General features: G+C 31.3%; 4 protein-coding genes across 6 annotated transcripts in view; 2 read left to right on the forward strand and 2 right to left on the reverse strand.

The window, feature by feature from the left end:
- LOC107168100 (chromosome transmission fidelity protein 8 homolog) overlaps positions 1 to 11744 on the forward strand; it is a 39185-nt gene extending 27441 nt beyond the window's left edge. For both annotated transcript variants that reach the window (XM_015517393.2, XM_089223529.1), the window contains exon 2: positions 11232 to 11744. In XM_015517393.2, coding sequence (XP_015372879.2) covers positions 11259 to 11597 — 339 coding nt within the window. In that variant the 5' untranslated portion in view covers positions 11232 to 11258 and the 3' untranslated portion in view covers positions 11598 to 11744. The remainder of the gene's footprint in view (positions 1 to 11231) is intronic.
- The window catches only part of gus (splA/ryanodine receptor domain and SOCS box containing gustavus), a 61264-nt gene that overhangs the window by 5684 nt on the left and 29668 nt on the right, over positions 1 to 25912 (forward strand). The gene's annotated exons all lie outside the window — the stretch shown is intronic.
- On the reverse strand, positions 529 to 8463 carry LOC107172883 (uncharacterized). Of its 2 annotated transcripts, none has more exons than XM_089223528.1 (9): positions 7062 to 8463; positions 2932 to 3175; positions 2648 to 2851; positions 2424 to 2543; positions 2127 to 2246; positions 2015 to 2068; positions 1108 to 1340; positions 862 to 1039; positions 529 to 786 (listed from the first exon to the last, which is right to left on the reverse strand). In XM_089223528.1, the coding sequence occupies exons 2-9, from the start codon at positions 3167 to 3169 to the stop codon at positions 644 to 646; spliced, it is 1290 nt and encodes a 429-aa protein (XP_089079654.1). In that variant the 5' UTR covers positions 3170 to 3175; positions 7062 to 8463; the 3' UTR covers positions 529 to 643. The 2 variants fall into 2 exon arrangements, with proteins under 2 accessions (XP_089079654.1, XP_089079653.1); XM_089223527.1 differs by having other exon boundaries at positions 2015 to 2074; positions 7062 to 8462.
- On the reverse strand, positions 3368 to 5911 carry LOC149057514 (uncharacterized). Its single transcript, XM_089223525.1, has one exon. The coding sequence runs from the start codon at positions 5479 to 5481 to the stop codon at positions 3373 to 3375; it is 2109 nt and encodes a 702-aa protein (XP_089079651.1). The 5' UTR covers positions 5482 to 5911; the 3' UTR covers positions 3368 to 3372.

Genomic DNA, 25912 nt, shown 5'->3' on the forward strand with positions numbered 1-25912 from the left:
TTATTAAATCCAGATCTCCTGTATAGTTATTAATTATTACAATAGTGTTACATTATTGATAGCAACTGAATGATAAATATTTTCTTAAATCGTACTGACCAAAGTTAAATCAATTTATACTATGTACACTGTCCCAATCGGAAATCGACAACGGGCGCAACATTGCGCCACTACTGACTTATACTGGCACATTACTGGCAGTCAGTGTCGGCCCAGTACTGGTGTATGTCTGGGATGATAACACCGTTCAGTACTGGTATATCAGTAATGGGCCAGTACTTATGGTCGATACTGTCTTTTAGTACTGCTATAGTACTGTATTTTAGTACTGCTATAGTAATGATTTACAATAAGGGCTCAGTGCTGGTGTATGTCTGGGTTGATAACACAGTTCTGTACTGGTAATCAGAAATGGCCCAGTACTTATGGTCGATACTGTCTTTCAGTACTGCTATAGTAGCCAGTAGGTAGTAGGTACTGATTTATATTTACTTATTCTTCTTTATATAATATAAACAACACAAGAAATTATTGACTTATTATTACTGTTTTTATTATTAACAAAATATAACAAATGGTTAATGTATTACATATATATATTAGTTTTGTACCTTACAAAAGAAAAAAAATCTACATTCAATTATTAAATAGTTTCACTCATTTTAATTTTTTTATACAATCTTTCTTTCTTCCCGCCTTCCCTATCCTTTGCACCTGAAAACCAGCGACTCAATTGGCTAGCAATTTCTTTATGTTTTAGATCCGTACATTTTGAAGTAAGTGCTTCTAAAATAAAAATTATATTGTACTTTAAAATAATCTTACTATCTTAGATTGGTTTATAATGAGGTGATCGTATACCTAGCAAGTGTTTATATGTTTCTGTTGTAGAGAAATTTAACTTCTTTATTCCGTTTGTTTCTCTTCCAAAACCACTATACATAACTTGAACACTTTTTGACATGATTTGTGGGATCACAACTGTCATATTGTCAGATAATTTCACAGAATATTTGATGTTAATCGCCATGAAACATTTCTAAAAAATAAATATTTAACAGAAATTAAATGACATATTATTAAACTGGATAATTTCAGAAACCTTACTATTTTTTTTATCAACTCAATGTCAGTTTTCAATTGCTTCTCAAAATCTAAAAATGATTCCAAATCTAATGCGGGAAGACCAACTATATTTTCTTCTTGCATAATTTTTTCTATTAAATTTGTGTTACTATTTGTGGCAATTAATGTTCTTGTAACTTTTGCTTCCTCTCTTATTGAATATAGGATACTTCTTTTGGCAGATTCCAAATTTGCTTGTGTTACAGATTCTGAAGCTGTAGTAGTTAAAAAAATATATACATTTAGTAAAACTTGGTAGTGATAAGTAGTAGGTATATAAATCATTCATTTAAAACATTTAATTAAATATCAAAATGGAAATCCTAGTTAATTTATTTTTTTCATTCATTGTAGTATGTTTTAATAAAGAGACCAGAGACCTTAATGCAACATTTAATTATTGTCTAAAATATGTTATATTTTTTCAATTTTATCTAATTATCTAACCTCCCAAGGGCTATTTTCTATAACAAGAGCACTCACGATTTGTAAAATTTTACAACAGTTCAAATAATAGTAATAATAATAATAGTACATCTATTAAATATTAATATATTAACTGTATCACATATCTTAATAATTTATGGACTGTACTAAATAAAACTTATTGAATTTACAAATTAAAATTTTAATTGGAAATCATTTTTTAATTCTAGAAAATTCAATACATTTTTTCAGATAAGAGAATAAAATAAATTATAAGAAATAAATAAAGTATTTTTTTTTCCTATTGGTATCCTGATAATGATTCTAAGTTATAACTAGTCAATAGTTTTTGTTATTAAAATTTGATGTTATATAAATAAAAGACTTATTATTTTTATACACATATTTCAACAAATAAATTCAATTTCATAATCATAGGTATTTAAATTTTAATAAAATATACCTGCTGCACCGCATGTTGGACAATATTTACTTTGGATATTATGTATTTTTTTGCCTGTAACTGAAAATTATAATTAATAAACTACTAACTTAATTTTTATTGTTTCTTTTACCTATTGTATTGCTTGTTGTTGGCTGGACTATATAATGCTCTGGTTGTCTAATTTTACTTTTTTTTTGGATGTCGTGTTTTGCTACTTTTTTTGGTGGTATAATGCTTGTTTGACATTTCTCTGAAAACCATAATTAATGTGTAATGTGTTACAATTATTCATTAATGTATAAATTTTAATAGAATTTTTTTAATAATGTTCAAATGTGAGTAATATGAACTTTGATACAAAACTATTAACTAAATGAATTTAATTGGTAATTTTAAAACAGTAGTTTTGTTAAAACACTGAATTTACTTTTAGGTTTTTTGAAAAATCTTTTTTCATTTGAGTATGAAGACGATGATGAATTACAGTCATCAGAATTGGAGAGTTCTTCGGAATTATATACTTCTGACTGTGAACTATTGTTGTAATCTGTTTTAAAGATTATATTGCTTATTTTATTATTATTATGTATATGGGTATATTAATACATTTTAAATTATATTATTAAACCTATATTAATTCAAATTAATTACCTTTGTCAAAACTTTCAGGCATAAAATTAATTTTGCTCCCACCAAACTCAGAAATATCATTCAAGCAGGCTTTTAGATCATTTTTATTAAATTGTTGAGGACCTTCTTCTTCTTCCGAGCTGTTGACAAGTTCTTCAACACTACTCTGAATTACAGTGTCAGAAAATGCTTTTTCCATCCTTCTAAGTCCTTGTTCATAACTGTCTAAAACATACATTTTTAATTAACTTTATATTTCTAAATATATTTAGATATAAATCTTTAAATCTTAAATAGTTACTTACAAGCTTCCTTAACTACGGTAATTTTAAAGTCATTCCATGACGGGTCACATATCATTGATTTTTTGCACATCTTGTTTATTTTATGATATTCATTTTTTTTTGGATATTTACAGTAAATTTGTCCGTCTTTATCATGAGTCCATGAAATAGGTACAATATCAATAATGTCTTTTCCTTGTTTATTTTTCTCATCAAATTTAATGACAAGATGGGTAATGATATTTTGATAATTTGCCATAGCACCCTATAACAGATATTGGAATAGAATTTTTTCACTTATACTATCTTATATTGCATTTATTTATACTTATACAAATGTTGAAATGAAAAGATTTATTTATTATTACAAATTAATTAATAGTAAAAAAAAAAAAAAAAAAAATAGAATAAAAATGTCTGACATATTAGTAGTATTACATAAATTAGTAAACTATATGATAACTATAAATCATGGAGAAATGTGACTGTAAATGTTTCACTTTCATTTTCAAATAAAACACATTTTTTGTCAATATTTTCCAAAGAGAAGATTGTCTCCTTCGTAGACAATTGTCCTAGTTTCTCAATTCCAATTTGTGATGATTCACAGGGGAACATGAAAACATCATTGGCTTTTTTGAATGTAAAACCATAAAAATAAATATTTTGTTCCTCTTTTCTGATATTTGAAATAGATAGAATTTCACCAGAATCTAATTTTACAATATTATTAGGTCTTGATGAACTTAATTCAACTCCATACAAAATTACACTTTTCAAATTGATTTCATGATCATGAGAATGACTAGGGTTAATTATAAGGGACTGTTTTCTATGTATAGTATTCTTTTTTATAGTTTCCAGGTTTTGTTTTTGTTCGGATACTCTTCTAACTAATTGAGATAGAGAATTATTTCTTCCTTTGATTAGTCTTTTAATTTTACCCAAATAGTTTTCAAAAGGAAATGCCGAAATTGAGGATAGATTTGTCTTGGAGTGTTTTACGTCATCTGCCAAATGAATTAAATTATGATTATTCATGATTTGAGAGTCTAAACCATAAAACGAAGGAAGAAGCTTAAAAAATTTTCTTAATAACTCTCTTGCATAGTTGGCATGAATAATACATAATTTAGTGTCATTTAGAACTCGACATGCAATTACCAAGAGTAAAAAATGTTGGTACATTTTTTTTGGCAGAATGTCATACAGAACCAGTGACCCACAGTAGTGTAAAAAAAAACGATACTGTGTAGCTTTCCAGTGTTTCCATTCATTTAAATCATACTTTTTTCTTTGAAATTCTTTTGGTACAAATCTTGTGAATACCTTTAAATTTGAATTTAAACGTTGTATATTACTCGGAGAAAGCTTGCACCTACGATTAACCTTTTTTGTAGTGCCAAGCCATTGTTGCAATAACCATTTCATTATACCTAAGTACAACAAATGCATTGAATCTAAGTAGACTGATTTTATGGGATCAAAGTCTGGAATGTCTAGCAATATTGATTTAAAGTCCAAATGATGCTCTTTTTGACGCTGACTTCTAAAAGACCTTTTGGTGCGAAGTCTAGAATTCATGCAAGGATATACTCTTTTTTTGTTATTTGTTATTCCTCTCGTTTCACACCGCTCACATGCATAATACCCTCCATGGCCTTTACACTGTTTTATAAATGATCTTGCTGGTGTGTCACAAGAAAATCCAACGATTTCTATTCTAAACATTTTTTGATCAATCATTAATCCATTATGCACTAATGTTTTTATTTCTTTAATAAAATCTGTTAAAAAATCATTCACATTTTGGGGTTTAGAATCACCACTGTATACAGCAATAATAAATGGTTTTGTTTCATACTGTTCATGAAGTACAAGTCCTAATATTGGCCAAAATTGTTGATTTGAGCTGTTATATAATGGTAAGCCATCAATATTAAACAATAATCGAATACTGTTTTCAGTATATGTGTCAGTAACCATTGTTTTCAATCCTTCTTCAACACCAAAATATGCATAAGATCCATTTGTGTTTTTCAAGCTTTTCATTATTTTAATACTGATATATGATTTAGTTTTTAGTAACCCAGCTGCAGACTTTGGTAAATTATTATAACAATTTTCAGTCCGTAAAATCTTAAGCAAATCTTCAATCAACTCAACTGTCATATTACTTCTATGTCTTACAGCCCAGTTTTGTAGTTTTTCACGGAAAGTAGGTATTGTAGAAGTTAAATTTGGATAATTATCTGGAGAGCTGCAATTAGGTGATCTATTTAAGAAGTCCAAAGATGAATTTGAGCTGCAATTAGGTGATCTATTTGAAAAGTTAAAAGATGAATCTGACAAGTAATCCAAACGACTATCAAAATCATCATTACTGGAATTTGAAGGCTGAGGGTCATTTATCGAATTGCAAATTATGTCAACTTCCATTGACACATCAGCAGCTATTGATAAGTTTGAATTTAATTGATTTTGTTCAACCTCTGATAAATCATTATTTGATTGTTGAGCCAACTGTTTTAGCTGGCGGTGTTTTTTAAGTCGATTATATGCAGAACACATTTTTGATTTCAGTTCTTACACTAAATAATTGGGCAAGTTATTAACAAATAAGTAAATAGGACATTTTTGATTTTGCTAGGTACCTACTAAATATTAGGTATATATATATATATCATTAGGTAATACTTTAGATGTTATCAATTAAAATTGATGTAACAGTGATCAGTAATAAATAATAATATTTTATCAATTTATTTAAAGAAGGCAAAGAACGCAGTAGTTTGATAAAATAAATAAATAGGTATATATGTATATTAAATAATAAAAATAATAATAGCAACAGTTTATGGCTACTCGATCACCCATTAATTAGTTTATACCAATTTTTTTCAAAAAGTATTGCTAAAAATGTTTTGGATATACCTATATTTTTAAATAAATAATCAAAAATATACCCACTACAGGGTTGCTACTCATTTTTTTCTTAAACAAGTTAGAATAATGAGTATTATTTTAATTTAGATGAATTTTTTTAATCAAAAATATAAAAAAATACAATAGTTTTTTATATTTTCATTTTTTACAGTTTATTATTAAATTATATAAATTTACAAGTTATAACATAATACCTAATAGTCCTAACAATTTTTTATAATACTCACAATAACTTATAGTTACAACAGTAGGTAGTAAATAAATATAATTTAACCAATAAATATAATAATTAGATTAAGACTGATTAACACTATATTAGTGTATTCTACATCATCTGCTATATGAACCAAAATTATGGCTGTTCATAATTTGTGAGTCAGATCCATAAAATGAAGGAAAGAGTTCAAAAAAAATTTTCAGTAAATCCCTCGCATAATTTATATAGTCAACACATAATTCAGAATCATTTAAAATTCTACATGCAACTACCAACAGTATTTTTTATAAAATTAAATAATAAACAATTTTCACAACTTTTTATTTAATACAGATTTAATAGAATGCTGGTCTGTTACTTTTTTCCCTGTTATATTACTGACCTATAAAGGTACATACTTCAATAATATAGGTATATTATATATTTATAAGTTATCCAGACATATAATGTTTAAGTTGTGTATTTATTATCTAAATTAATTCAATTTTGAAAGACTATAGATACTACCTACATATACCTACTATATCTAGGTACCTACATTTACATTTACAAGTTGTACTAATGTTAGATTTAAACTAACAAATTAATATACAAGCAAGCTTTAAGTTAAATTAAGGAGGAGACCAACTACAATAATTATTAATTTGTATAATTGTGCATACTCACATAAATACATTTTTAAATTTTAATAATCATAAGAGAGTAATAATGATAAATAAATGAAAATTTAGTATACTGGACCGACACTATTTAGAATTACAATTATTAATATTTACAATTAATACAGTTCGATTATATTGAATTAACAATACAACATTTAATACATACTTATTTGTTTATATTATTATGAAACCTATTATTTTTACATTGTTCTATTAGTTCTGATTTATGAACAGTGAGTTTTAGTACGAAGTTACAATTTATAATATCCATAAAAATAATGAGCAATATATTAATTTAAAAAGTAGTTAGGTAGGTAGGTACTTACCGAAAATGCACCTGAACAACTTTACTGTTGAACTTTAATGATGTACCATGTGTCCATGTACGTCGTTAGTAGGCAGATTGATTTAAATTCACACTTTTACAGAAATACGGTAGAATTTTCACAAGAATAGCAAATTTAAAAAAAATGGTAACTGCAGTACAAGCGTAGTCTGTACGTATGTGTGTAATGTGTATCGTCATTAACGTGTAAGTCGTGTGAGTGTGTGAGTGTACGACCGTTTCGCCGTGATCGAACGATAATACATGGGCAGTGCGGCGTTCGGCGGAGGCATAGAGTGGTTATATGGTTTTCCCCAAAAATCGGCTGATTAACAACAACAAATTTCTATATTTATAACAGAAAACATAATAATATACTAAACAATTTAATATTATATTGTATATTATTAGTATATATATAATATTATTAACACGCGTTGACTGTGGCACAAGTTGAACGTTGACCGTCCGGTGTGGCACATTTGACTGTCCAAGAAAAACGACATATTTCGAATAATTTATAATAGTTAAATAATATAATAAGTAGGTATTTGAATATAGATAGTAATATCATAATTTGACATAAATTTGTTCGATTCCATGGCTAATAATATATTCATACATTTAAATAAAACAATTAATGAAGTACAAATCGCTTTTAAGTATTAACCTAGTTAATTATTGATATAATTGTAATACCATACAAGTTTACGACACACATTTGATACACTGACACAAAGACTATGCAAAACATAAAACACTGTTTTAAAAACAATTAAATAAAAGCACAAAGTACCTGGGGTAGATCGTATATAAAACTATAAAATAAGTATTGTATTAGACTCTAGAACAAGCCTTAAGTTAACTAGGAACAGTGATTGGATTTTGCTGGCATATCGATTGGGTCCCGTGATATGCGATAACATTGGCACAGCTACGGCAAACACTGGCTGTCCCTTGCTTGAAATTAAAATAAAGTCCGTAAAATGCCAGTACTCTACCAACGTTGGCACATCTACGAGGAACAGTGGCTAGCCTTTGCTATAGCATATCAACTGATGCCCGTAATATGCCCGTATTACGCCAACGTTGGCACAACTACGGCTAACACTGGCTGACCCTTGCTTTAAATTAAAACAAAATCCGTGAAATGCCAGTACTCCACCAACATTGGCACATCTACGAAAAACCCTAGCTGATCTTTACTAGCATATTGATAGTGGCCCGTAATTTGCCAGTACTAGATCGCCACTAAGCTACCAGTGCTGGTTTTCCAGTACTGGTGTAGTACTGGATAAAATAATGGTCAGTACTGTACCCGTAAGGGCCAGCCATCTGTTGGCTGCCAGTACAGTCGCAGTACTGCGCCTTTTGTGAGTGTTGGCGTAACACATAATTTTCCGATTGGGGTACACATACCTATATACATATATTTAACAATATTGATTTATTATTAGCGAATTACTATTAATTAATGATGCAATAAATTATTGGAAAATAATAACAGTGAAAACTCTTTATAACGAAACTCGTTACAACGAAAAATTCTATATTACGCAAATAACATTAAGTTAACTTATAATAACGGATCGATGTATTTATTATTGGTTTTATTATGCCGTGTGTTGTTTTGTGTCCGTCACCAGTAAATTTTTTTCTAAAAACTAAGTGGTTTTTGCAGGTCTCCTTTACCTTTCGATTTATTAGGAGAAATACTGAAAAACAGTAATAATAAATAGGTATGTCCTTATACAGCCTGACACCTTGGTTTTTGTACGCGATGACCATTGAATTCAAACTTAACAAATCCATTACAATAACTTACTAAAAAACGAGGTAGGTAGTGTAGGTACGCACTCGAACTCTTCTAAACAGCAAAGCAGCAACCACTGCAGTTTTTTTTTTGTAATTACTTTAAGTAGTAAACTATTAATTAATGCTAATTAATCAGTAATTATTTTGAAGTATTATCCTATATCATTATGTAAAAGGCTTTTGTAAATTATTAATTTACTCGTAGTATAAATTAATCAAAATCGGTCGAGTGTAACCGTAGTCTTATACGAAATCTTAAAACAAAAAGTGGGAAAAACAATAGCCCGCCCACCCTATATGTACTACCTATATTTTAGGAGTTGAATATTTATTTATCGATTAATTGTATTTTAAATAAAATAAATATATTGTTATTTTAAATACCATAAAAAAATTGCCTAGATATTTACAGGATGGATATTTTTGTTAATTTAGTTGGAAATGTTCTATGAAGTATGTATATAAGGAGAGAACGAGACCATATTTAATTAAAACACTGTCATCATATCGTTTAACGGGATACTACGAAGTTTTAGGGGCCGGAAATAGTTGGTTTATTTGATATTCAGAGAAAAAATTAATTAAAGTTGTTGTAAAGCCCTTGGTCGGCGAGGGTTGGGGTTTCGTATGAAGTTCTCTCTCATTATGGAACGTTTGGGCGGAGATAGCAACCCTTTATATTTGTACCGAGAGAGAATAAAGTGGGGCCAAGGGTATTTGAGCAGTTTTAAAGAGGGTCAGAGAATGACTGAGCTTCTAAAAGAACAAATATATTTATAGGTAGTAAATATCATAGGTATCCCTTATTACTTTATATACATTTATAATAAATAAAGTAATTATAATAAAAGTGCGGTTACGTTTTTTGTACAATATAATATGCACAATTATATAACGTTATAATAATTAATGTACATGTAGATATAGTTTTATTGTTCCCAGAGACTTTCTATGGTTCGAGTCTTGTGTGAAAAATAAAAATGTGTTTTGAACTCGCTTTAGCGTGATAGTTGTATAGTGCAGTGTTTTCGGCCTTACCAACTGTGTACTTAGTCACTCGGATGGCATGTTCCTTTTAAATAATAATCGTTTGTCAGTAGATCACGTGCGAAAAGTCGAAAATTTACATTTAAACAATCAAAGATCTTTCCTGTTGATTCCTTGTATCATGGTTGCCGTGTTTGCAACCAACGGATTTGGGTGGTTTTTAATTTATTGATTCTGTTGTATATAATATATTATATATTATATGGATTACGTGTTTTTGGTCGGAGACCAAAGTTTTAATTATATATTATTTATGTATTTACAGTGAACATTTTGTTAAAATAGATTCTGCTTTTTGTGTCCGTGTTAAAAAACGTCGATGTTGTTACAATATGTTGCGTAAATAGCTCTGTTCTCGTCGGTCGCATATAGGTATTGACGTCTTGTTACAATAGGTTTTTATGTAAATTCCACACGTGGCTGTCACTATTTCAATGTAAATGCATTGAATCTGTGTAAAAACGCCGAGTAAACAACTTATCTTATATCGCATAAATGCGTTATGATTCGCGTGCGTTTTTTGAATGTTGAATGTGTCAATGTCGTGTATGTATGCAATATGTTAAATACTGCATTTTACGATAAAGTAAAAACACAATCTGACGCTTATAGGCGTTGTGCATAGGCAACATATTCAACTCTTCGGTCGCCACCGCTTTTCGTTGGCGGGTGACAAAATAAAATTTCCCGTGCGATAGTCGTGCATTTTTGCATAACATTTTATTGCAATCATTATTTTTCGGTGATCAACAAACGTTAAATAAATGTATTATCATACGCGTGGCCTCCTAACTGTCTGCGTATAGAATTCATTTTTGTTGCGGCAATTGCTACGGCGGCGTGACGTAGATATGTGTATAATTTTCGGCGTCGTCGGTTAAAACAGAAAAAAAAAAAAAAAAAAGATATGTGTATAATAATATGGTGGTCACCAATTTCTGTGTCACTTTTCATAACAGAAACAAATTTAATTAACGTTCTATCTTGTGGACGTTAATTAATAATTTGGTTTTTAAGTATTTAACTTTTTATTCATTAGTTCATTACCTAATCAATGTCGAGAAACAGGAATTGTAACGCTTTAAAGATGGCATTTCTGCAGTGATAAACTGATAAGTTCAAATTTAAAGAAAACATTACCACCGAGTTTTATAAAAATATAAACGTCCACGCTACAATAAAGTATGTCTCCGGCAATCTATGTACATGCGACGATTGCTATGTAACTATTTTTTTATTCGCCTCGAGCGACGGATTGTTTCCTATAGCTGTTGTGTTTGATCGGTCCCGTTTTGATTTGATTTTGTAGTGAACCAAAAATAAAATCCAACCGAAAATGATTCTAGTGAAACTGATCGAAAATGGCGACGGACTCTGGTCACCGCCTGAATGGGCTGCCCTGGAAATGCAAGGTGAGCTCGAAACCCGCAGGCACACACCGCTCGAACGCCAATACGTCGGCGACTTGTTTGCGACCATTCAGGATGGCGTGCCCATTTTGATCATTGGCCATCACATCCTGTACGGTAAAATGCAGAAGTTCGAGAAGCCACTCGCAGTGATGAAGAAGAAACCGGACGCCGATGAGTACGTGGTCGAGGCAATCGTCACCAAAAAGTTGTTGTTCAAGAACCGACCCAAGCCCATCATCGCATGTAATTCCGACGACCTTTGAACGTGTCCGGCCACCCAGTCGGTTAAAAAAAAAAAAAACTTTGAAATTATATAATTCATCGTTTATACACAATAATTCTTTATTACACTTATAATATTATGTAATTTATATTTCCCTTGATCGTACAATATACATTCATTTTCGAATTATGCGACTTCTTATTGCTGCTGTAGTTGTATTCTTTTAGCGACCGCGGCGCTGTAGTTTCTGCGACGCCTAAAACTATCTAGCTAAGCAACCCAACTCACACTAATGATGTCTGAACCGCGAGTGTTTCTAACGGCGTTTGTTAGCTATACGATCTTATATTTTGTATACTCTTGGAATGCATTATATAGTATCGGAAGAAAACGGATGTCTTGTAATTTTACATGTTCTGAAGATTTCGATTTTTCATCGCAGCTATCGTCTGAAAATCGTCTTTCCGCTTATAGCTTGACGGGGAAACGACTCTTAACCAATCATATAATATAGTCATATAATCACATGAACCAATACTGTCATATTGTATTATGCCGTGGCCTGTCCGGTGTTTGTCTCGAATCAAAACACGTGTTAATGAGTATAATATTTCGTTAACGTCATTAACTCCATAATTAAATGATTAATGCATTCATTGGTAGAAAGGATGGCTTTTAGTTTAGGTTTTATGAATAAAAGTTAATTTTTGTGGAGTATAATTTAATAGATTATAATAAATAATAATATTATGCCTGTATAGTCACGCTAATCGATCCACTTCACCGACTGGCGTTGTTGTTGTAATGACAGTTAATATAATATTTTATCGCACGTTTTTAATACGAACAATCGTTGCGGAATGTAAATAACTGAATAATTGTCTATTTCGTCGCTTGCTCCATACTATAATATCATAATACGTAGTAGGCATATTTAGGCATACACTGTGCTGCATAAGTCGTGTCGTGACGCTTGAACGTGGTTTTCATCGATATTTCCCCCCTCGAAACGACATTGATCTCAAAACCACCATTTGTAATGCGTACGCGTGTGTATAATATGTGGACTACGTTTTCACCAACGTATATCGATTAATTGCCGAGCTATATAATATAATAATATAATCGATACAATGATTTAATTATGGTGTCTAACACAAGTGTTGAGTTCGCCGCGTAACACGATATCTGCAGTGTAATGTGTATACGGGAGAACAATAACGCGCGAACAAAAGTCGTCTTATTATTTATTACGAATTGGGCGTAACGTCAAAGTTATAAAAACAAAAACGTTATTATTCCATATAATAACGCGGGCCTTGTCCTCTATAATAATCAAAGCTGATATATTACACTATGTGGAGAGGTCCGTACGCTGAATTTCTATATAAATATTACTATGTTATTGCAAGCATCGAAAAATCACTGCAATTATGAGCCTGGTATGACTATAATACAACAATATAATAACGCTGCAAAAACCAAGTGTCGTCATATATATATTATGTAGTGAAATATACGATTGTAATAAATATTTTTAAGACGTCCAATCACTTTCGATCACTCTTTCTGTTTGTGCGTGTGAGTGTATTTCTTCCTCGATGTGTTTTGGGGCACAGGGTGTTGTGAGTATCTGCAGTGGTTTTATTATACAAAATAAAAAGATGTTTACGAAATCGTTCTTTTCTCCCACCGAATCCACGTATTTATAGATAGCTTGTTGTCGATTCACGAACTGACAATATGTTATACATGTACCTATGAATATAATAATATGTATAAATACAAAACGAAAAACATTTCACTTGAAAATGTTTGGTAATGATTTCTCAAAGAAAATCGGGTCGGCGAATTCAAGTCAAGGATAGAAATCCTATGGTGTTCAGTACTACGTGAGTGCGAGCGACGTTGGTTATAGTCGGTTGTCGGTTGCTGAGACTGTTACAAATTCGTACGACCGAGAAGCCTGTTCCCAAGGACAAAGGACGCGATGTTAATTAAGTCCCTCGATTGTCTTGGGTATATATTATGATTATTATTATGATACCTAAATCCAAATCTTGGAAACGTTTCTTTATTTCGCGTATAATTAATAATAACGTTCAATGTCAGGATTTCCACCCGCCCACATCACATGCCTCAACATTTTCGGCGATTGAGTCTGATGTCTAAAAAACACACATTACACTATTACAGAATATTGTATCAAATGATAATAATTATTATTCTAGTTCTTAAAGCGTTATCAAGTTTCTAATTTTTAAATAAATAATTTATTATTTTATTTTTAAAGTTGTAATCTTAAGCGTAATAGCTGCGATACTATTATTAGTGCGGCATAACACTATTTCTGGCGTTCGTCTTCTCAGAAGTAATATTTTAATGTCAAAATTTAAAAAATTACAAAAGTTAATTTCGCTTAATGTCAATTAATTATTTAATTGTATTGTAGGTGCATTTAAATTTTATAATTTAGAAAAACTAATTAGTAATTTCTAGGGCAAAGGACTTGAAGCATTTTCAAATTTGTTTTGCACAGTCACAAAAATAGCAGAGTACGATGCTAATACATTTCACGCTTTCACTAAGCTAGTTTTAAAATTTTATTGTGCATATAAATGTATATTTTTGGTTTTTAAGGAATATTTTACACTTTTATATACTTTTTGAGACATATTTAACTTAAATCAAATTTTCCACTGTGACATTTTTATTTCGAACAATACAGTCAAAATGTTTGGATAAAAATGTATTTATTTTTCATTTTTGTCGTATAATATGATTTTTGAGTGTCCATGGGCACACATTTTTCGTAGAAGCGATTACGATCTAACGTTGTACACCTATACTTACGACATCACCACCACAACTTAGTGCGCACCACGCGTGCTTTTATTCGATTAAGATTTTAATTTATAAAACGTTTCTAGACATGGAAATAATCAATATTTCAGTATTTAATCTCGGTCAGTTCTGCGGAATGTACATACGTGTTAAAAAAATTTTAATTGCATAAGTGCTTGAATATATTTTAGAACTTTTTTTAGAACTACAAGTCCTCTGACTTAGTAATTACTCTCGGAGAAAAAATTTTCAACATGGTTTATTACGACACGTGACGTATTAATTTATTTCAAAACAAAAAAAAAATAATGCGACGTGTACAAATTAATTGTTTGTCGTCTCGTTACTATTATTATAATTTATAACTTATAGTATTTCAATTTCAATCGTTCGTGATTATGACATATTATAATTATTTATGCACGATATAATAAGGGTATACCACCTAACATTGTATTTGTGTTTAAACGATTGTTGCATACCTGCCTAATTTTTTTTTAACTTTTACATCGCCCTTGAATAGTATACTTGAAATTAATTTGTGCATGAACAATTGAGTGAAACAGTGCCATCTCGACCTGATGATAATTTGTCAAAACGCAAGTTTCCTGCTATTGTAGACAGAGAAATAGAACACATTCTTCCATTCATTGTTCAAAAACAATGAAATTAACATAATTATTTGGACTAATATATTATAGTTTTAAATTATAAAGGGCAAATGTCTTAGACTGTTCACTCCCGCCGTCTTGAATTAGCCTTGGTCTCCATATTTTTCTTTCGTTTTCATCGGCTCCGCGTAATACCTATCTATACTCCATAGGTGCAATATATAACATCACTGTGCACTGAATTATATTGTGGAAAAATGTTCTGTGCGTGTTTTGACTTCAAATAATCTATCTCGGCGCCGAAACATATATTGTTTTTCTTTGATACTATTCCAATCTATTTTTCCGTCTTCGAATTCGACAGGAGTTATAGAATAAATTATAACAATTATATATTAAGCTTGTAATATGATAATTGTAAAATATTAAGATTATTACATTATTAATATAATAATTAAAGAAAACTAAGAAAAATTCATCAATTTCAATCACCTATTTCATAATTAAACTGGGTGAAGTGTGAACCAGCCTGCAGTATCTTCAATTCAATTACCTTTTATTTTTAGAGGAAGTCACAAATACTAACATTTTAATAAGCATCCGACACTAAACCATCTCGCTTATGCTCCTCTGTAAATTCCTACAAAGCTTTGGAAACATATAAATATCGATTATGGTATTTATCGTTATTACATTGAATAAATAATAAAGTGTAATAACAAATAATAATAGTTAAATTGAAATAATAACAAACATATTTATTACGTAACACTGTTACATGTTGCATAAATAAAATTTACCAAATTAGAGAAGCGAATAATAGTGCTAAATAAGAGGTAATTAAAAGACCACTGACCACAGAATACTGTATGCGCTACAAGGCATAATTTATGCTGACACCGTGTGTCTATCATATTATTGTATACTAATATTACTTTACTAGTCCTAAAGTCGATCCTCGCCCCTTTTGGGCTGTGTGACTTACTCGGTTTGCGTTTTTGAAGGGATTTTTCATGTATTTAATTTGTTTTGTGCTGTTATCGCCTTCCGAAGGTCAATTTCGTGAAAAATGAGATAATAATGCATTTTTGTTTGTTAGATAATTTAAGATTAGATTTTGTTTTTGTATACACTAATATTTATATATAGTGTGATACTGAGTTTAACATTATGATTGTGTTATTATTCATTTTTTATTTTTAACTGAGGGTTCAATGTCTGTGGTTATTAGTATGTCCTATACAATTTTATATTGGAAATTGGTGTACATTTTCAGAATTTTTAACATTATCTCTCATTAATTAAATAATTTATACAATACAAATAAATATTACAAGATATGAAATGTATTACTTTGTAGTTATATATTTTGATTTTAAATAATATAATATTCTAGTTTTAATTTCATAAAGGAATTGTGATTGTATTATTTGTTTTTTCCTTTTACTTATATTTCTAAAGCCTTATAATGTTATTTAAGTGAGTCAAATATCATTACATGTTTATTTGAAACGATATTATTATAAACATAATATTTTTGTAGATTATACTCACGATTGTTCTATTTTCCATACAGTCGTGGATTTGATTGTCTTTTTAGATTTTAGTAAAAAATAATAGTCAAGCTATCTGCTATTTATTTCCTGTCGCATTTTATCTGTACGCCTAAACAAAATCAATACACACGTGTCAATGATAATATTAATTATAGCTAGTATTATTCGTAGATTAATTATTATCATTACCTAAACGATATTATTATCCACTTTTAAAAGATAGTAATTGTATAATATTTGACTACATACGTTTCTGAGTACAAAATATATTATGTTAGGTTTATAGTCTCATAATATGAGTCTATGTACTATTAGTGATTACTGATTAGGTTTTAGGCAAATTTCTATGATATTATAGTGTGTATATTGTACACTTTGTAGGTAATTATATTTCCGTGTATCGTCGTGAAATTTTTTACATCTGCTGAATTAATATATAGATCGTTTCCTATATGTAATATTTATTTCCACGAAATTATATTTTATGTTGATCATAGGAACCATTTAACAATATTTTATAGCATCTCGATACTATGTTATATATTTTTATAAGTAAAAAAGTAAAAATATATAAAATGTTATACCTTACACCAGGTGGACCAGTTGTATAAGTGCATTGCATTGTCATGATAAAAATAAATCACCCTGTACAATATTTTGTACCTAATAGCGGTCTAACATATTTATTACAATTTATATTTTATATCGTACGTCTATCATTATCGTGTAACAGATAAATTTCCATATAATTTCACCGACGACCAACTATTTCGGAACTACAGATCCTGCACCGAAATCATGATGTTATATTTACAATGGTTTCGAGTATACCAGACGCCATCGTTTTCCGTTTGCGGCGGACCGTTTCGGTCGTAAGCGCCGATCAATATACGTATCTCGTACCATTTAGACCGGAGGGACCGAATTTTCCATCAATTCTGTTGACCGTTGCTGCAGTAGTTTGTATATATATATATATATATTATATATATATGTTGTGCCTTGTGCGTATATATGTTTTGGCCACATCACTGCACAGCGTGTATACATATTAGTGTAATATGCCGTTCAAAACGCCCTGTAATGTACACGCGCGAAGAGAATTTGTGTATTAGTGTGCTTATAACATCAACTCTTCCATGCATAATATATTTAATTTTTTTTATCGAGCTTTTTTAGCTATTTTTCGAGCTATTTATTATTATAAATAACGATCGTTACTCTCGAGAGTAACAATAATCGAGCATGATATTGTCTTCAACGTACAGTCGGTCGGTCGTCCTTGTCGGTATTGTAAAAATAATTTTTGAACGTACCTCCATGCGTATGATATATTGTTATATATTTATATATTATCTATGTTTGAAAATCGCGTTTTCCGTATTATTTCCGCGTAAACAAACGGTTTTCACCCCACCCTGCAGTGTCGGAGTAGATATACACAACTCCTTTGAAAACTTTTTATATAGACACGTCGACGGGACTGTTATACTTTATGGTAGGTATATGGTATTACCTTTATAGGTTCACATTATACAGTATAATATACGTGTATATACCAGGATAGCGGAATACTGTTTGCTTGTATTATATACAGGTAATGTGGTATAATATTATATATTATTTAGTGGACAGCGGAAGAAAATATTCGAATCCAATATTATTTCAACAAATGCATTTTTCATTCCTTTCCTGTATCCCCTTATTATAGACGTTATAATCTGTTTCGATCGGAGCGTTTGCCTTTTGTCATACGAGTACAATTTTCCCCACACACCGTTTAATTTTCTATGTATACCTATATGCCTGTAGAAAATAATACCGTCCGACAATGGACTTCTTCAAACAAACCTTTGGTAACAAACATCTATGTATACTTACGTTGCAGCTGGAACCGCGTTTTTATTGTATACAAAACGTTTTAGCAACCGTATATTATATACCGTTGGAGTACGTGAAACATATTATATTTTTATACCGGGAAGGAGCCGTGGCCAACTCGTCCAAAGTATCTACTATAACAATAGTATTGACTATATTGAGTTTAAGTAGGAATAGTATAATAGTACACTGTATACTTATAATTCTCTGTTCACAGAGGAATTCCGAGGTCGGCGAAAACGTTTGGCCATAATATAGTTAATTATATTATTATAGTTGGCGATACAATTGACATTTATCCCTAGTATAATAAATAATAGGTATGTAAAATATTTTATAATAAGCACTGACGTAGCATCTATGGGAGTTTCTTGTAATTTGCACCAAAATGTCCAAAATAAAGAAATGAAGTTTGCACCACTTCGGGTAGCCGAAAATAGTGTTTGTAAATTACACCAAAATGAGTATCTATTATTAGTGATGAATGCTATTGTCGAGTTATTGTCGATAATACGGACTTTTATAAACATTGACGTGTGTTATTTTAAATTATTATTTTTTTATTTGAGTAACTTTTTTATAATTAATTAAAGACTACTGACTAATATATATCTCTTATTATACTATATATACTATTAAAACTTGTTCGATTATTATTTCGATGGTACCTATCTTACTATATGTATAATCGATTTTAAATTTGCTGCAAATTACATTTCCTATTTCTTACTACCTGATATGGTGCAAATTACACAAGTTGTAAATATTTAGGGTCAATTTTGATGAAAATTGACTATGTCATGTATGTCGGTATCTATATTATAAGTTTGCAGTTCCAGCGTCTCGAGATGGCCCGTTTTTGTTTTGAAGGGCAAAACATGCATTCAACTTGATAACGTTATTCGTACGGATGTAAATAAATTCTGATTGACTTTGTGCTCAGTAAATTTCTTTTCTTACTCATTTGTGTATTATAATATAACGTTAGCATAACATAATACCAAAATTCTTATAAATTAAGATAAAATGTATCAGTACAAAATAATAATTATATTCACACGTATTAGTTATGAATTATGATGTAAATGTTTTTAAAGGCTTATTAGTAGTTTTTACTTTTAGCCTTCCTAATCTATTATTAACTAATTAATTATCGATTTGAAAAAAAAATTACTTTTTGAGTGACTTTTAAAGAAAAATGGCTCCTTTTGTGATACCATTGATCTGTAAATAGTAAATACCCTTTCGTATATTATGGTATCCGGTAGCCTCCTATGTGTAAGCACGCGACTGTCGTCTATGTTTTATCAACTGGTATTGTACACCAAAATCGTTAAAATATGCAAAACTCACTGAAAAAAATGTAGTTCTTGCGTTCACTGTCAGACAGGACGGCGCTCATAAATATCTATATATATAATTTTTTATATCACATACATATAGTTTTGAACAGATAATACAATAATAATATAATATCGAGATGCATAGCTTAACTTGAATAATAGCATACTGTTTAAATTGTAGATTTTTTCGTGCAGGATTCTATCTAGTTTACAGTAGTATAATAGTGTACTACACTAATAATTATTATTTATTATTATTTTAATATAGTCTGTGTGCAGCGCCGTGTTCTTTCGGAATGTATACGGGCATGTTTGAAAAAAATACCGACCTTAAAATAAAAATAATAATAATATTCAAACCAGCTCGACTCTGTATATTATATACTGGCAACAACAGCTACAGCAGCTGTCCATCAGATAACGAAACGCGCTGTGCACGACGTGTTATTTCGGGTATGCGTGGTTGTACGAACTATAATATTATACAGGGTGTTTCGACTCGTTCACAGTATGTGTATGCATACTCTCTTTCTATGCGTCAGCTCCTGCCTTGACTCGGCATTAGTTTATTCTCGTGAGATTTTCTGTTGTTCTAACTTGTATATAACATAACATGGAAATCGACTGTTCAACTTTTCACGACTCCGGAGGTTTTTGAAAACGACGAACATAAACATAGTCATTGGCGGTGCGTCACACACGCAATGGTACCCTGTACACGTATTCCATCATGCTCGGAGACTGCGTTAGTGTATTTAGCTGTGTATTGTTGTGTACCAAACTGCAGCAACGACGTTTCAACGTAATGCGTTTCGTTAACTCATTTTAATGTATTTCAATATGACATTCACACTGAATCTCCATTCGACTCCTCGAATCGACGACAACCACATAATATAGGTATATAATGTATCTATTATCTGCGCATAAGAGCATCAGCAGCCGGTCGTCATCCTAAGACCGTTCTCAGCATATTATGTACCACGTATTGCTTTATAGTATATACTATATATACTGTGTAATATATAATATGTAATAATAATATTATAATATATAATATGCATTTTAGTGGTGCGTTCGCCAGTGTGCGTATATATATTTAGTTCCACCACCACATACCCGGTGGTTGGGGGGGGGGGGTTGTCGACCTCCACCGCTGCCGATGATGTGTTGTATTTACGCACGCACGCACACCCTTCGCACGTCCCCGTTTAGTTTATTGCTAGCGACACGCAGCCTTCGTGCCTTATCGCTAGGGACTGCCGCCCTGGCAGCACCCTCTGAAACTCAGCGCAAGCGGTGTTCTCAGAACCAAAAACGTGCCTCACAATTATATTGCTACGAGAGAGCCAAAAAATAGGAAGAGAATTTTGAAATTATATAATATACTTGCACGCACCGCGCATATATACCTATATATATATATACTATATATATAATATATAGTCGTCAGTAGTCCAACTTCTTCTTTTCCGCGTAAACGATGACCCGGAAAATTTTTCACCTCTCCCGGTAAATGGTACGCTCTTTCTTCGGTTCGCTTTCTCATTCTTTTCGCTCAGTATCGGAGATATAGGTATATCATTCCAGAATTTTATAAAACGTCGTCGTCGCCGACGACGACCGGAAAAACTGAGCACACAATAAATCAATAGAAAATCTGTTTCTGCACGCCTATTACTATCATCGTTACATAACGTATTTTTATAACACGGTTATACAGAGAGACATTAGACACTACCTATACCTTTTAATAAGGATATATAATAATGTTTCAACCCTCCCCAATGTGTGTTCAGATATCCGTTTTTCCAATATTACGCTTCTACTAAATATACATACGCTATACAGGGTGTAACAGTGCTATATTTTACAAATATAATAATATTTTTATTGGACATTTGTTAAATAGTCCTGTTGCACCTTATATATCCAACGGTTAGATTCATCGACGAGTAAAGTATATACGTAAACTCACATAGAGCCAATAAGACTTTTTCTGCCTCCACGTCGAATATAGTCGTCGTTATAATTGAATCCTTGGCGCTCTCTCTCCTCCACCGAAACGTATTCTACCATGACGCTAATACTGAATGTGTGCTGCATATACATGCACTCTGCTACTGACTCTCTATCGACCCGAGACCGCCCCTCACTAGTGTATACTCTACATAACCCAAAAAACCCACGATCCCCATCACACTCGTGTTCTCATCGCTGCACTACTGCCTCTCTCCCTATATAATCTCGTATACGCACATATATATATATATATATATATAATAATAATCCCGACGAGCGCTTGGACGAAAAATAAAAACCGCCTGCGGGCCACGTTCAATTAGAACTTTTTAATAATAATACAAACGTCCGTTATAATTGCAGCAGCGCTGCACAATTACAGGAAAAAGGGTCGTTTGCATTTACGAAAATCGATTTTGAAATCATTTAATTTTTTTTTTCACTCGTTTCCGTCATTATCGTTATTATAATCATCGTGACCGCTTTGGATATAATATATAGAGAGTCATGTGTCCGTAACCATAAGCTGTATTATATATACGTATACGGAATTCAACCTGACTGGCGATGCGACTATAATATTATAGCCTTCATAGTTGAAAATAATAAGGCTGTTTGTATATAGTGTACAGATATATTTCTTTCGGGGTACATGATGCCTATATGTTTATAAGTGTACAATATGTATTATATTTATACGTGACCGTACTTACATACTCGACATTGGGATAGAAAGACCCCAATAGAAACCCGACGCATTAAACCGGTTTCAATTTTTTTTTTCCATTCGTGTGGTTTTCCGTCGAATAGCTCAACAAAGGCGCGTTCAGGAATTTCAAAATACACATATATATGGGTATTATATATTTTTTCTCCTTCATAGAAATAAGACCAGGAAGCTTATTGTCGAAATCATTTTTTTGATTTCATATAGGAACTGGTTTAACAATTAATATTTAATGCATTCTAGTAAAAAAAATTTAAAAAACGCCTCTACCACCCTGTATGGGGGCTATTATTGTTGTATGCTATTGTTTCATACCCTACATATTAACTCAATATGCTTATAATATGATTCTTATTTTTTGTTTCAGGTAAATATATACATTTCAATTCGTACTACTACTACTACTACTACTACTACTATTTCGCTTAAGGGTTAACAACAGTTTTTTTTTTACTCGGTAAGTGTTTTATTGTGCTGTTATGCTACATGTATTATTTTTTATACAATGAACATTTAAAAAATCTAGATATACATAATAATATATTTAACATTAAAATATCGTACTGTTAAGAAGTCCCCCGGTTGCTTTGTTTATATTTTTACAGGAACAGAATAAAATTCAATTGTACGTGTTTTATTCTTATGGACTTTATTATATAGTTAGATTTTAAAATACTTATTACTTTTTATTTAGACTCTAGTATTAGAAACTGAGTAGTTTTAAAGACAATACTTTGAATACAGATATATTAACAGTAAAACAGTCGATTTTGAAAAACAAAATTTCTCTTTATTACAAAAAAATCTAGAATTATAATATCTCGCTGTAGCCAATCCATCACTGCTGCATTCTGTTCGCAGTTGACACACCACAGGGAATGGAATACATTTTTCGGCAAATCAGTAATTTTGTACATCAGAATATAAGATTACCTAGACTGCCGTAGCTAGTATAATATAATATTATTTTGATTTTCATAATTATGAATCCAGAGCCTAGGGCATAAAATCTGCTCGTTTATCACTTTTCGCGTTTGTCGAGCATAATGCTGATTCTTGATTGATTATATCGAGTCGACCATCTATCATTTGTTACTTGGAATCGGCCTGGGAACGAATTTATTAATTTGTTAATTTATTAATTCCGAGACTTTTCGTGAAAAAAAATAAAAGCCGAAACAAAAACACAACCGCCGATTGACGATTCCCTTGTATACATCTATTATACGGAGCACGGATGCGCGATGTATAATAATTATACATTCTTGCTGATTTCTGTTACTATATGGTGTATTCAACAAATGTTTTGTACGTTACACATACAATGTACATGTATTATACAATAATTAATAATTACTATGGAATTCCGACGGGACTTTTTACCCTGCGATAATGATAAATACTTGCACTATACAATATATGTTCTCTAATCTGTAATATGACCGAAACGACGACATGTGCAGTATTGTAAAGGAAAAAAAATCGCGTCTCGTGTACCACGGGTTTTCTGTGGGTTCGTTGTTTTCGTTTCGTGAATGCGTGTGCGTTCGTCGACTACGACGACGTGGTGGCGCGACGGTGGGCGGCGGTGCGTGTTCCGGGCGGCGAATGGAAAACTGGCAACGCTGCGCACAGGATCGACAGTCATGCGTTGCCTAGGCGGTCGGAATATTGATCCCGTCGGCCCCCAGCGCACGTCGTGCGCTACGTTGCAACGCCTCACGACAAAGAATCCGTCTTCAAAAAAAAAAAACATTTAAGTATATACGATATATCCAACAAAATACACCACCACCGACATAGTGGCGGGGGTGACTTCTTCACACATAAAAGACATGAACACCTCGGACGACGACCAAGACAAATTCTCGGTTATATTATTTCTCTTTTCTCCGCTACATACGAAAGGTTCATAATCTGTTCGTGATGATTGTTCCATGTTTGCTACAATTTTATATGGGTTGTACCACGATGATGAGTGCGTTGGTATCGTGTGGTACGTCACAATTAATGTTTATATCTAGGTATTTGTGTAAATTGCATTTAAGGCCATTTGTGTGCTTCGGTGTGTATTCCGTGATCGTTTTTACGTTAAAATTATGTATTTCCTTCGATGCCGATTTTTATTCTCGAATTAATTCATCTTGTTGTCTGTCCCTCTTAAAGTTATTCACTATTATTCATCAAGTTAACGTTGCGTTTGGGATATTATACATAATGTGTGCTGCACGCGCCACTCCATTGCAGGAGCCTGCAATGTGCATTTCGTATGTCGCGATCCCCTCTTCCGTTGCTATAGCAATAATATACATGGTATATTATGTATATATACGCTTTGCCCCTGTCGGTCAGCGACAGTAAAACGCGTCGTCAAACGGCCGCAAGATAAGCGTTTTACATATAAACGCGAATTGAAATGCACGTTAGTGGGTATACGCCGAGAATTGGTTTTCGAAAATCATAAATCTATATATGTATATATTATGTATTTAAAAACGACAATATTTTAAATTATAATGAGTTTATACAACCCCAACATACAAGCACATAAATAATATATAAGACTACGGTGTACCAGAAAATAAACAATCGACTCATACCCATGGCATTGTGTAATTTTTATGGGGTTTTTTTTTTTGAGCTAGGTGGAAGGAAAAACTGATGAAAGGATTCGGAATACTGTGATTAATACAGAACTTTGTATCGCATTGCAAATTATATTATTAATAATTAAGTACTACGCATTCATTTTCAATGCCTTCGCTGTCATTGCGTATAGCTTAACTGTCTTTATAGTCAGTGCACAACTTAAGGAAATTCTTCATGTATGCATATAATTGTATGCGCCGTTAAGTTGTACCTATAGGCTTTATTATTTCAACTATAATCTATATGTGCTCTGTATAGAATTTAAAACAAATTATTTACTATATTATGTAATATGTATGCATCGGATGTAAAAATTGTATTTTTGAGAATTAAATTACACGGTTTTTAACGACTATTTTCATTAACATCATAATTATTAAAAGTTAGGTACCTACCTAGCTGCTGGATTAGAATTGAAGGTATAATAATTATATATTTTATGACCTATAAAATGTGACCAGAACTACATTTTTCCTATAACGTTCGAAATAGTAATAAATAATATAAGTAATAATTGTGTTATTATATAATGTATATGATATTTATATGTATCATATTATATTATGCGGCAATACGTATACGTTACTCTATATTTGTCTACTATATACATCGAATATTTATATACCAAGAGAAAAACGATGAACTATGACGAAAAAAATGAAAAATTATGATAATGAATTTTAGCAATGGGTTCTAGCAGAAAATGAACTTGGAGAGAAATG

This window comes from Diuraphis noxia, unplaced genomic scaffold (genome assembly GCF_037042655.1).
Source record: "Diuraphis noxia isolate RWA-SAM2 unplaced genomic scaffold, SU_Dnox_SAM2 contig0003, whole genome shotgun sequence".
NCBI classification, from domain to species: Eukaryota; Metazoa; Arthropoda; class Insecta; order Hemiptera; family Aphididae; genus Diuraphis; species Diuraphis noxia.

What these genes read in the sequence shown, in the direction of transcription:
- LOC107172883 (XM_089223527.1), bottom strand. Translation starts at nt 3,169, where the DNA reads ATGGCAAATTATCAAAATATCATTACCCATCTTGTCATTAAATTTGAT. An exon ending in TTGAGTTGATAAAAAAAATA is followed by an intron (nt 1,040 to 1,107) that starts GTAAGGTTTCTG and finishes TTTATTTTTTAG; the next exon opens with AAATGTTTCATGGCGATTAA. An exon ending in AACATATAAACACTTGCTAG is followed by an intron (nt 787 to 861) that starts GTATACGATCAC and finishes TTTTTATTTTAG; the next exon opens with AAGCACTTACTTCAAAATGT.
- LOC149057514 (XM_089223525.1), bottom strand. Translation starts at nt 5,481, where the DNA reads ATGTGTTCTGCATATAATCGACTTAAAAAACACCGCCAGCTAAAACAG.